The sequence below is a fragment of the Medicago truncatula genome, chromosome 7, assembly GCF_003473485.1.
Source record: "Medicago truncatula cultivar Jemalong A17 chromosome 7, MtrunA17r5.0-ANR, whole genome shotgun sequence".
In the NCBI taxonomy this organism is placed as follows: Eukaryota; Viridiplantae; Streptophyta; class Magnoliopsida; order Fabales; family Fabaceae; genus Medicago; species Medicago truncatula.
In genome coordinates, this window is record NC_053048.1 from 9,375,612 (window position 1) to 9,389,473 (window position 13,862).

Here is a 13,862-nt window from a genome sequence, read left to right on the forward strand (position 1 = left end):
TCACATCTCAATTCTTCTATATTCCATAATCAAAAACCCTAAATTCCCTCCTAATATTCTCAATCATCAGAACAAACAAACAAAGGTCAAAGCAAAGCTTCATAGGAATTCTGGAAATTCTAGAAAACCATAATGCTCAATCACATTCTTAGCCCCATGGAAATTCTGGAAAATCTGAAGGTTGAGAAAGGATGGAGAAAACGAACATGAAGGTTGAGAAAATAGATCTGAAGGTTCCAATCAGATCTGAAAACCCAAACATAATCGAAAATGATCCACACCACTACCTTCCTATACTGTTCTTTCTTAATTGATTCTGTGCTTTTTCAGTTTCAGGCTTTATAAATGCCCAAACAATACCGTATAGGCTATACAAATCCAACAACCGCATCTTCTCTCTCACTCCAGCCATCCACCATCGTGAGCGCCGCCGTCTGTATCATATCTAATTGAAGAATAAGAAGAAGAAAGTATGAAAGAGTTTTGAAGTTTTAGGATTGATGTAAATTGGAATTTTAAGGATGAATTTATGGAGTTTATTGGGTTTGATTGTTATAATTGGGGTTTGATGTAATAGGGAAGAAGAGAAGGATGAATTTTTGAAGGATGAATTTTTTTAAGAAGTTTTCTCGATTTAAGGATGAATTTATGCAAGAGTTTTATTTTTCTAATTTTAGAAATATACATGTGGCTTTTAAATTTATTTTTAATTCAAAAAATAGACAGCTGACAAGTTTTTAACTTATGTGGCATGACACATAGGTTTGTACGAATATATAAAGCACTCTATTCTATTATGTTAAGTGCTACAAGTTATCTCATCCACAACTCTTACCAAGGCACCAACCATTTTCCTTTCATATCTATCTATACTTTCCTAATCCATCAACCAAACATTCAAAAGCATAAAATCTTGTTTTTCATACAACCATGTTTAAATCCAATAGTACTAGAAGAGGCCATGAGAAGTATGAGAAATTAGATAAAGAATCTGGTGGACATAATGAGACTTCAAATGAAGAGTATTTGAAGAGGAGCACAAGTGTTCCTTCAGGGCCATAAAATATTAAGACAAATATGGCTATGGCTTCAACCTTAGGGGATATTAATCTACAAAGAAACCCAACAAAGAAAGCAAGTAGTGATCATAAGGAGAAGAGTACTACTCATCCACTTCTCAATTTCTTTGATTTTCGGAGAAAGATATGTTGAGTATTTGAAGGAAGGAGGCATGTTTCAAATAAACCTGTGATTTATTATAAATGATGTGTTTTGCTCAAATTTTGAATTCAATTTATGTTAGTGCTATTTCTTGTAAAAACTAGAGTTTGAATTTCATATCAAATTTGCATAAGAGGATGTGGATCAAAATATATATGATTTTCTTCATCATTGATATGATGTATACATGCATGTTCATCTGCCTATTGAATCTAATTGGATATGATGATGTAATAATGTCCTTAGCATTTCTCTTATGGATTTACCTTACCATCATCAGGCACACATTCAAGGAAGAAAATTAGAAACATCAAACTTTCATCATAAACAAATTTTAACTCCCAATAATACAGATTTGGCTTTACAAACGAAGTTTAGAAAATAAAAAGATAGAAAAAATATAGATCTTACCATTACCAATACTGATCTGCTCAAGAAATGGAATGTTGCAGCTACGATACCATGCAGCTTGGAAAAATGTATATTATGCTTGAATATTTTGATGTGTTATGCATGATTTTTTTTATGTTTTGATATTATGTATGTATATTTTGTATGTTTTGATGTGGATGTATGTTAGAGTACATGTATTGATCGATGTTAGATTACATACATAAACACCATTTTCCATTGCATTTTTGGTTTAGACTCTATACAATTGAACCAATATTTTACGTGTTTGATTTATAGAATCTGAAATATGTCAATATAATAACGGAGACCGTTTGAAAATGAAACATGATCTTTGGGATTCGACACAATTCGAATTCTATAATAAAAAAAAGTGCTTGTTAAAGTTTCGGATCTAGAATATGTATCACTCAAATGCAAGATTTTTGTGGTCTACAATGCATCGACATATATTGTGGTCCACGACCCATATAAATATAAACTTCTATAAATATGTGTTATGTTCATTATTACTCTACAACACATAACAATAAACATTTTCCTTTTTCCATTTCGTTTTTAAAACAAAGTTTCTAGATTATTTTGATTTATTAAATCTCCTGTCCCGTATGCATAGAGTATTTTTACATTAAAATTTTGTAGATTTTCAAAATAAATTAAATTTCAATTGAAAAAAATAAATAAATAAAATGAATACAACAATTTTTCCCCTCAAAAGAAAAACAATATTTATCAAATAGCAAATAGGTAGGTGCATAAACTACTCTCCTGTCCCGAAATGAAAGCCCATTGGCCCAATACGAAATAATATATAAGCTTCCTCCGTTCACAAACCGTAAACCTTACTGGGTTTGCTGCGCCTAATCTCCATCATTCAAAGACAAACCAAGAAATGGGTATGCATCTACTCTTCAATGATTCTCCATGCTTTAGTTTCTGTATGATAATCATCGAAATGAGATGTAATTGTTGTTGTTATTTATGAATAGGTGCCTACAAGTATGTTTCTGAGCTATGGCGCAAGAAGCAATCTGATGTGATGCGATTAATGCAGCGTGTGAGGTGCTGGGAGTATCGTCAGCAATCCTCTATCGTTCGTCTCACCAGACCTACTCGTCCTGATATGGCTCGTCGTTTGGGTTACAAGGCTAAGCAGGTATTAATCCTCTATGTTATGAATATGGCTGTCAATCAGAAGTCAGGAAACCTAACAAAGCAAGAAAATCATGAAAAGCAAGGATTCTAAATTCAGCAGCCTTAAGTAACTTTTCAAATTTCAATGCCTATAATATACACTTTTTTCAGCTTAGTCCCTATATAAATTATTGTCAATTATGATCCCTCACGCATAGGAAATTTACTTTTAGTCCTTGTTGTTTTGGTTTTAACCCTGTTACTTGGACAAGATTTGTTCTATGGGCTTGTACAATTGTGTCCTTGATTTCTAAGGAATCATGACCGTGAGATCAGAGCGTGATTAACGACCAAGATGATCTCCAAATTTTAATTTCTACAATATTTTCTATATTGGAATTAATCCTAGATAGTTTCAACTACCAATTTCCAAAGACTAAGCTTATCTAAAAAAATTCCAATGACTAAAATCAAATTTGACAACATATTACGTGCACTAATTCCAAAATTGATAAATACTACAAAAACTATAATAAGAGTTTAATTTTGATAAGTGCCAATCATTGTAAAATATTTTACCTTGTCAACAAATCACACCCTATCATATGTACACCCTCCGGCCTTAAATATAAGCTAAAAGGCACAAGTATTTAGTCCAAAGACATGCTAGGGAGTATGACCCTAGAAGTAGTTGATAAGACTAAATTAAAAGAAACATTCTCAAAGTTGTGAAAACATGGTACCTCAGTAATCGGGAGTATGACCCTAGAAGTAGTTGATAAGACTAAATTAAAAGAAACATTCTCAAAGTTGTGAAAACATGGTACCTCAGTTCTTAATTTAGTTGATAAGACTAAATTAAGAACCAAATTTTAAATAAGTGCAATGACGGTGTAAATCCAATCAAATTGCTTCTTTTAAACACATCAGCATCCAATACTTCAAAATTATTTTACTGAATTAATATAATTAAAAAAATAAATAATAATACTTATCCAGATGATGATGGATGGAAATTCTTTGGGTGCGTTTGGTCTGTACTTGCTGTTTTGCAGACCAAACGCACCCAAAGAATTTGATTGGATGACAGTGTAAAATTCAGTTTACACCGTCATTGCAATTATTTAAAATTTGGTTCTTACACTCTCGACCTCGACTAATATTTGTAGTCGGGTCGGGAACCCACCCTCACCTCTCAGAACAAATCATTCATTACGCTAGCCACCATAACACCTCAGAAAACCCCACACAACCATCGTGGGAGAGATGTCTCTGTCTTTACGGTTCCGCCGTGTAAAACAAATCTCAAGATTTCTCGAATACTCAGGTACCATGTTTTCACAACTTTGAGAATGTTTCTTTTAATTTAGTCTTATCAACTAAATTTTAATAATCTATTTATTTTTTGTAGGTGATTGTTTTAAGCACCAATGTGACAAAGGCTTAAACTCACTTCCATTTTCAACTAAACCAGTTGTTAATGATGGTTTAGTGAGAGGGTTTCACTTTCATCAACATAGGTAATTAATTGTTTTTTTCAACTTTTTCATGTAATGTTGATTTGTTAGTTCTTTTCATCTTTCTGTCGTTGGACAACATTACAACACAAAATGAATTACTTTCGGGCCTGTTTTGATTGGCGTATTTGAGCTTAAGTTCTGCTAGTCTGTATAAGAGAACTTATAAAAACAACTTATGACAATTTTCAAAAGCTTTTTCTTTAGTTCTCTAATATAGTTTATAAAAACTACTCATAACATATACAAAAACAATTTAACTTTATTTTATCATTTGCTATAGGAATAGCATATACATAAGCCCTTATCTTGTGCTATAAGCTGCAACTAATCTGGTGTTGTCTTTATTTTGTGTAAAAATTGATTTTTTTTTAGAAAAGGGGGGCTAGACCCCAAGAATACAGAACAAAAAGCTAAATGCTGGTAGGAAAGTAAGGAAACAATGCTCATATCAGACGATTTTTTTGTTGTTGTCATGTTGATTTGTTTTTGAAATTCATTCATATATATCATCAGTGTAAAGATTTTTTACACTGTCAATCAATCATGATCGTTATTTTATTAAAAAGGGTTGACTTTAAGGTCATACTCCCTGGCATGTCTTTGGACTAAATACTTGTGCCTTTTAGCTTATACTTAAGGCCCGAGGTTGTACATATGATAGGGTGTGATTTGTTTACAACGTAAAATCTTTTACACTGATTGGCAATTATCAAAATTAAACTCTTATTATGATTGTTGTTTTGGTTTTAGTTTTTGTAGTATTTATCGATTTTGGAATTAGTACACGTAATATGTTGTTGTTTTGATTTTAAGGCTGCTGAATTTAGAATCCTTGCTTTTCATGATTTTCTTGCTTTGTTAGGTTTCCTGACTTCTGATTGACAGCCATATTCAGGTTTTCAACTCTCAACATTAGTTGATGTATTACATAAATATGCTCCTGAAGTTGATCTTTTGTCTTTTATAAAATCATCGCTCGATACACTTGAAGGTATTTGTTTTGCTAATCCATTTGAGTGTTGGTTATAATTTTGGATAAACTCAAAGGTATTTGTTTTTCATAGTGTTGTCAAATAGCAGCTATAGCTAGCATTGCAAAATTTGAACCAATGTCTATTGTTCTGTCATATGCGATTTAGTACTAAGCGTTGTAAAATATCGGTGCTATAGTGATGTAGTGTAGACGAATTTGAACAAACCACTATTTTCTCATTCTGTGGTTGGCAACACTTTTTCATTTGAAGGAGATAATTATTTGCTATGTTACACTTATCTGGTTTGAATTGTGTGCAACATTTTTTGTGTTACAATTCACATGGGTCCATTTCTGAGACACATTGGTTAAAACAATTGGGATTTAATTAATTGAACAATCCATATCTTTATTGTTCTTCCAATAAATAATTCCTTTTCCTTTGAAATTTCAGGCACCGATCATTACTGGTTAAACAGATCTGTTAAAAATGAAGAATTTTTTGGAATTCATGGAACTTTTTTAGTTCTTGCTGCAAACAATTTTGATTGCGGCATTATGTTTCAAAAATTGAAGACAATTCAGGAGAGGTAGGTATAGGAAGGTTATTATTTCCATTCCTCCTAAACTTGATGGAATTAGGGATGGACATTTCATAATAGTAATGATAATAATAAAAAATTGTTGCAGGTTCCCTCATATTACTATTATGGGCATTAAACTAATTAATTCTTCGGATCGAGAGAACCAAATCCAGTTTCTGATGACAGAAAATATCACATTCCCTATTTTGTTGTCTCAGCGGACATTTCCTCAGGTGTGGTAAAATCCATTGTTTAACTTTTGAATAATCATTGTTTGATTTGTATCCAATCTCACCTAGTAGGTGTTGTTGTTGCTTTTAAAATACATTAACATCTGTGCATGTAGAGACTAATATATCTACCCTGACAAATGTTCTTTGTTTAATATTTTGCTAAAATTTCCCCGTCCCTACTGTAACATACAGAAGCTGAAGCACAAAATAAAGGAGGAAATAATAACATGTAGAGACTAATATATCTACCCTGATGATCAGTAGAACACTTCCGCTATAGCAGGGTAGTGTGGATACAACTCCATGACCCACAAAGTGAGCGATCGGTTAAGAGAAGTTATTACAAAAAAAGTTCTTAGACCTAGTTTATCGGAAGCATCTTGAGATTTTGAGAAGTTTAAGATGAAATGTTTCTGAATAGGTTTCAGTGATTAGATCACTTAGCATAATCTCAGTTTATATACATCAAGGTTAAAAGGCTAATAAATTCTAGATACAATTTATAAGAGGAATAATGAGTGCTAATGAATTTCAGAAGGTACAATGAATCTTGGCTAAGTGGGTCATTGATGAATATTTTTTGTTTAACATTGACCATTTTAAAAAAAAATAAAAAACTGTGAACCTTTGTTTAATATTGACATAACTTAACTTTCTTCTTGGAGAGTTGGTTTGGTCGTTAACAGTTTTCTTGCACTTACTGTCTTATTTTTTTGGTTATCTGTTTACAAACATATATTTGGTTTTATTGCTTACATTTGACTTAAAATAATTCTTTTGATATGTTTAGATAAAGGAAGGTGCATGCTACATATTATTTAGAAATTTTAAGAACCCAAAGATTTACAATGAGAATGACGTCAGTCCCGAAATTTTATGCCAAGGTAATGGCACATTCCAACACTGTACGAAATGTGTCACTTGTTTGTTTTTCATGTTTTATGTGTGGGTTTACACTGTTTTTGACTTTGGCATTAAATGTAGATATTCAGGAATTAAAGATGCAACCAAGTGATGATTCTGATTGGCTCAATGTTGTGAGGTCTACAACTTGGAGGCAGGATCTTATAGCTAAAGATGAATATATATGTTCTCCTCTACAGAATTTAGTTCTATATTACCCAGGTAACCAAGAGGTCAATTAATTTTTTTCTGTATTTCTTCCACCTCCCAATTAGAAATGCGTACATGTGAATATAAAGTGTCTATCTCTAATCGACCAGTTGATGTGGGTTTAATCGAATTGAATGTAATCAAGGAACACCGGCTGAAATTCAATAGGATTTACATTATGCTTAAATTCTATAGGATATACATTATGCACACATGCTTTCTGGATTTCGGTTGGTAAAGCATGCATGTAATTCAGTAGGATATACATTATGCTTAAATTCTATTTAACAAATTGGTCTCCCACCCCGTTGGGGGATTTGGTCTAATCAAAGTTATATGTCGTTAATGATGTGTTCTCTACTATTTTTCAAATTGTGTGTATGGTATAAATTTCTTGTATTGTTTCCCTAAACTCTATTGTAACGGTCATACTGCTTTCCACTATCTGCATTGACTACATAGATGTATATAACTATATGTATGTCTAGACCGTTCATCCTTTCCTAACGGGGCTATTCAAGTTAATAGTCTCTTAGATTTATAGTATCATTTGGATTATCACATCGAGAAATTAAATTCAAGATTTCTACTAGATAATCTTCAGAATATTTAAGAATTAATAAATTTAGAATTGTTAAGAAATAGTAACTTATATTTCATGTTTCTGGTTCTAGTTATTTTTTTAACTAATTTGATATTTCTGCAGGTTGTGTCTCTGCAGATGAAAGTGCAAACCGCCTCTTCATTTCTGATTGCAATCATCATAGAATTATTGTATGTGATGACAATGGGAAGATTATGGATTGTGTACGTACTAATTAACTATTCCAGATCCTTTATAAATTATTTTTCCATCTTGTCTTTTGGTAGTAAGACAGAGATGGCTTTCAACATCAATGTGCATGCTTCATTTATCTCCCCTGTAATATGCTCCATTTGTTTATCATGATAAAAGGCATTAACCTTTTTCTTTTAATTATTGGTATCTAGAGAATATAGTGAAACTAACACTTTCCGTTTATACTTTCATGTATCTTCTTCAGATAGGCTCTTCCCCAGGATTTGAAGATGGTGATTTTGAATCTGCTAAATTAAGGCGTCCGGCTGGTTCTTATTACAATGCTACTGAGGATTGCTTATATTTTTTGGATTCAGAGGTATGCATTTGGATTTATACAACAATTATCATCAAATTTCTAGCTAAGTTTGTCACATTTGATGGGAATTTTATGTACATTATCAATTATTGATATACCTTACAATTACCCTCTTATGCCCTTCCCCATTTCCTTCACATTCTGCTTCTAGCCTCTGCCTCCCCCGTTTTTGATAGAGGTTAAACTCCCCATTCATGTCACCTAGCCTTTTAGCCCATCCTTTTGTTTAATGTCGTGATTTATACTCCTCACCATGTGCCACTAAACATCCCTCACGTCTTCAACACCTCTTTTAGACCAGTAAAGAATATTCCTTTGAGACATTCTCGATCTGTTATATGCAAGTCTACTGCCTATATCTCAAACGGTTCCCTGTATTCACACAGTGTCTTGCCACGATTCCAGCAACATTTATGTGTTCTGAATCAGCAATGGTTGGCATCTCGGTCTCTCTCCATTGGTCCTTGCTTGTTTCCGATGACGAGTATCGTTGCCTTACATTTTGCCTTCCTAATCGATCGTGACACTGCACCTTACTCCTGATGTGCCCTCTGCAGTTTATGAATCTTGGTCAAGATTTCTTGCACCGTAACGTCTTTAGTCCTGACACTTGCATGTGTCCATTAACCATTGCTCTGCTGCCTTTTCCCTCTATGGTGTAAGTCTTTGCAATCTTTTCTCACACTGTCCACCAAGTGAACCATTCTCAATCAAACCATGAAATTCTCTCCATATGAGGGAGCTTTGATAACAGTTGATAGAATCTGGTTCTAATTACGGAAGAAAAATAGTGTTTATTGATAGAAAGTTCTAGTACTTTCTGGTAACCAAGAGACCTAAAACTCCACATCTTAAATTCTTAAAGGGAAGGACTTTGAACTAGTAGTTTTTACTAGATTTTACAATGGAGAGTGTGGGCCATAATGACTGCTACTTTTCTCTTCACTTGTTTGTCTATAGTTAAAATTGATTGCTTATTTATTTGATTTGAGATTCCTCTTCCTTTTTGTGGATTTATTTAGCAAATTTATATACATTTGTCTCTTGATAGAGTTATCCCTTATCATTTATTTTATTCTGTTTGTTTTTCGAAAGAATCATGCTATAAGGAGAGCGGACATGGAAGCACGTCTAGTGGAAACTCTTTACCCGATAAGCACCGATAACAAGGGAGGTGGAATATTCAACTGGATCTTAAATAAGCTTGGTCTAGAAACCAGTGTGAGGAATATGGAAAAATCTGAAGTATTAGATCCGAAGCGGTTATATTTCCCTTGGCATCTGTTGAAATCTGATGATGATGACACTATATATATTATAGATCGCAGGTGAGTGATTCAGTACCTTTGACATTTTTTGGTATATACTCCCTCCGTTCCTTTTTAATTGTCACTTTTGAGTTTTTTACGCAAACCAAGACAACAAATACTTTTTACTACTTTTGATACAACAATTCATCTTTTTCCTATAATAACCTTCATCATTTAATATCTTATTTCATGTATTTCTCTCTCTACAATAAATAATCAAGGGTAATAAAGGTAAAACAATGTTTAATGTTGCATTGAACTTTGAAAGTGACAGTTAATTAGAAACAAAATTTTTATGCAAAAGTGACAATTAAAAAGGAACGGAGGGAGTATACATTTACACCTCAACCTCCTTGCCCTACTTGGTATTGATCATGATGCTTAATCTACATGGTTCAAGTTTTGATCCTCTCTCCCATTGATACATATCATCTGTACTTCCAGGTTTCAAACTTTATGGACCATGGATTCCGGTTCAGGAAAAGTAGACAAAATTTTTGAAGGTTTGATTTGTATTAGTTGAATGGTCACATTAAAAAATCTTCTTGTATCTTGCTATAGCTAATAGATTGTTTAACATTTATTTATTTTTTAAAAGCAGGTTCTCCTAAAATTCTTGAGATCTGCGGACAGCTAATCAGACAGAATTTATCCACCTTCGATAAGATTCCCTGTGACCAGTTTCAACAGAAAACTAATAATGTGTTTGCGCTGGATGGCCTCCCACATTCTGATCGTTTATCTTCATTGACAACGTTGCAGAATCACATGTTCATTTGTGATAAGGGTAATCATTTTCTCCTTGCTCCCTAACTGCTTATTATGTAGATGCAATTTCATAAATTGTTCACTCCTATTTGTTTGTGTTTCACTAGTTCGACAGAGGATTCTGAAGGTCAATATTGAATCTGGAGTTTGTTTGGATTTCGAGCTATCTAATTTTGGGTTACTTGGATTTCCTTATTGGTTGAATTCCCCTCTGGAGACATGTTATGCTGGGTAAGTTATTTCTCTGGAAACTTTCTGGGTTCTTTTATTCCCTAACTCTTCATTTTTGTTTGTACAAATTATTTGTTGAATATGTTTAACATACTAACTTTTCAATCATATTACTGATTGTACAGTGGAAATGGACTTTCAGATACAGCAATTGATCATCTTCAACAATTTGATTTGCTACCAGGTCAGTTTGGCATTCTAAAATTGGGTATTTCTGAATTTAAATATTCTGGTATGCTTGTGTGGGTGCGTCTCACTGGACTTGTTCATATTTCAAGGATTATCGGCTGCATGTGCTGTTCTGAAATCTTTTAGATTTTCTGTTTGGTACTTAATCATCAACACAGTACACTTCACTGCAAACGGTTACTTCTCAAGTATCATTTTTGATCTAGAACTTGTGTCATTTGTTGCAGGCAATATTGACATAAAGTTGAGTGTGGATGTTCATGCTGATATTGAGGTTGTAGAGCCACTACGTGAATCCTGTATATGGCGCCAAGCAAGAGGTGCAGCTGCTGAAATCACTGGAATGGATGATCCACGATCCATGGATAAGGTCCTTTTTGCAAATGGAAACTTTCGTCAGTAAAGCAGTCTGGTTATGCATTTGCACTCACTCCCCCTTCTTGGTTCAGGTTGGAGTTGCACAACAGTGGTACGATGAATTGGATGATCTTGCCTCTCCAAAAGCTGATCCTGAATCTGAAGTGATTGAAGATGACCTGGATCAAAATACAGCTATGGAAGATGATAAAATTCGCATCAACAGTTGTGTCGGAACTAGCCCAGGAACAAGTGAGGTATGCTTCTGATGGTCTGTTTTGTTCTCCTCTATCGAAGCATTCCTTCTCCACTCGCCCAACAACTTTCTTAAAATTCCCATTGAACCATTTCTTTAAAGCCAAAAAAAATTCTATTCGTCAATTTTATGATTGTTCAATTCTCAGTTGTTCATCTAAAATTATCAACTCACATCTTAAAATGTATAATTTTGATTATCCTCTTCGGTGGTTGTTAGACATGTGATTGAAAAACACCATTCATGCACCTTAACCTTTCGTGGGTGCTGTTTCATTGAATTATATCTCAGCCTCCATGACGAAGTGCTCTAAGCCCTAGTTCATTAATGCAAGTTAATAAACTTTGGTGTTGTTCATCCTCAATGAGCCAAGCGAAAGAGTGTCAATGCTAAATACTATATGTTTCATTTGATGCAGGTTATTATTTTCGCTGTACTGTATTGTAAACTTAGAAAAATTCCAAACACAAACTACGGTAACCAGGAGAAATATGCAGCAAGGATTCTTGATTTTCTGAGCTCAAAGAGATCTGGTAAAAGAGAGAGAGATTCATGGAATGCATATCTATTGCAATCTAAAGGTGATTTAAGAGATCTTATTTTCACTAAACTAGTACACATCAGAGTAAGAATAAATACTTCTGATCATCCTAAGGCTGAAAATGATAGGGATTTTATCTTAACAGACTCCACAATTAAGGTGAATGTGTTACTCAATTGACAGTAGATTTTAGGAGCACGGCTTGAAATTATTTTTACCATGTCCCGTGTTTTATTCTTTTGATTGTAAAATCAAATTGGTATCAACCAACTTTTTGCTACGTTGTTTCAAGAGTACTGGCTGAAAGATGTGTATCGGTTATGAACGATATTTCATTTGTTTTAAAATTGATATTTTGTTTCTGGAATTTTAGTGTCAATTGTACAAGAACTAGAATGTCTTGTGAAATGAGATGTAAAATGGTCTCTTTGTTATATATTGGAGACTTTGTTTTTGACAAGTTGTAATATTTCGACATATACAATATTATTCATCCTATATTTACAAATAATAATCCGATATTCAATTATTGATTTTTTATATCTTGTTTATTTAGTTGACTTTGACTTTTTCCTCTAAGAGAAGTTAAAGTAAATTTTTCTTAACATGTAAATCATTAGTTTGTTTTATGCTACTCGTTTTCCTTAAGGTATTATATTTACATTTTACACACTGTTAGCTGCGTTGGATTTGAGAAAAATGGAGGACAAAATTTAGATAAAGTAAAATGAGTTAATTTACTTGAATGGAAAAGACAATGGTTCATTAATTTGATGTAATTGTTTTATACAAGATGGTTTTCATAGTATGAAGCAGATCTATAAGAGATTCTATATGGCGATTCTGTTGTGTCTGTTATTGTCTTTGTTGATATTTCTCGTAAGTCCATATTGCGGCCATGATTGCTGGCTTCTCTGGTTCTGGCATTAATATCAATCTCACAAATGGAAGAAACCGAGTTTTGAAAATAAAAGAAGCATATGTACGATGGATGACATGGTCTTTGTCAATGGTGAATCCTCTAGCATTTGAACAGATGCAATCCTTCATGTACGACAATTTGCTTCTTGGAGGGATTCGCTTCCTTCCAAGAAGCAAATCCTCTTGCAATAGGTAGAGGACTCTTTTACACAACCGCCTGTTTACTTGTGCTTATTTAGGTTAATTAGAGTGCTTGTCTAAATGGAGCTAAGCTCTACTCTTTTAATTTTGCATATGTAATTCACCTTCCTAAAAGAATTTCACTATTTATCTAATCCATGTTTTTTAACACTGCTAAATAAAACTGATTTTAGCATCAGCCAAAACACTACACTAATAGGCCAAAAAAGCCTACGCTAAACATGTAGTCCCCCTTCTTTTCAAGATGAAGAAAGATGAAGATATTGAAACCAGTATTCAAGGTTTCAAACTCCTATGTCTGGACTTCAAGTTCTAAAGAAAAGTTATGCTGCACTCTGCATGTAAAGAGGATTCTCAGAAGTCTTCAAATGACTTGAACAAGCTAAGTTTGAAAGCTTTTTCGTTATGAAAGATGTTCAACATGAAGCAAGTAACGCAAGAGCACCAATATTGGTCGTGGCTTTTGTAATTGTGGTAACAATTGTCGGTTAAACTACTAATTTTTGAAACAAAGTTGATGGTAAAAGGTGGCAACGTATCCAAGAATGGGTACCGTACGTTTCCATTATCTCCTCTTTCTTTTATTGACAATATTTTATAAATTAAAATGATGAAAAAATAATTTGAAAAGCTGGAACATTGGATGTGTTTGGTTCTCAAGAGAAGTTGTGAAGAGAAAAATATGTGAGAGAGAAAGATATGAGAAATATGATAGATTTTACGTATTGTTTGATTTAAGAGA

General features: G+C 33.3%; 1 protein-coding gene across 11 annotated transcripts; it reads left to right on the plus strand.

Moving 5' to 3' along the window:
* Nucleotides 1-2,392: 2,392 nt before the first annotated feature.
* On the plus strand, nucleotides 2,393-12,484 carry LOC25497732 (uncharacterized). 11 transcript variants are annotated; one of them, XM_024769875.2, is made up of 18 exons: nucleotides 2,512-2,528; nucleotides 2,622-2,788; nucleotides 4,178-4,286; nucleotides 5,172-5,277; nucleotides 5,714-5,849; nucleotides 5,950-6,076; nucleotides 6,867-6,960; nucleotides 7,061-7,201; nucleotides 7,896-7,996; nucleotides 8,233-8,346; nucleotides 9,442-9,674; nucleotides 10,101-10,159; nucleotides 10,258-10,443; nucleotides 10,532-10,655; nucleotides 10,781-10,839; nucleotides 11,072-11,214; nucleotides 11,294-11,458; nucleotides 11,876-12,484. In XM_024769875.2, the coding sequence occupies exons 5-18, from the start codon at nucleotides 5,818-5,820 to the stop codon at nucleotides 12,176-12,178; spliced, it is 1,881 nt and encodes a 626-aa protein (XP_024625643.2). In that variant the 5' UTR covers nucleotides 2,512-2,528; nucleotides 2,622-2,788; nucleotides 4,178-4,286; nucleotides 5,172-5,277; nucleotides 5,714-5,817; the 3' UTR covers nucleotides 12,179-12,484. The 11 variants fall into 11 exon arrangements, with proteins under 11 accessions (XP_013447898.2, XP_024625639.2, XP_024625643.2 ...); XM_013592444.3 differs by lacking the exon at nucleotides 4,178-4,286 and having other exon boundaries at nucleotides 2,393-2,528; nucleotides 11,876-12,458; XM_024769871.2 differs by lacking the exon at nucleotides 4,178-4,286 and having other exon boundaries at nucleotides 2,393-2,528; nucleotides 5,172-5,181; nucleotides 11,876-12,458.
* The last annotated feature ends 1,378 nt before the right edge of the window (nucleotides 12,485-13,862 follow it).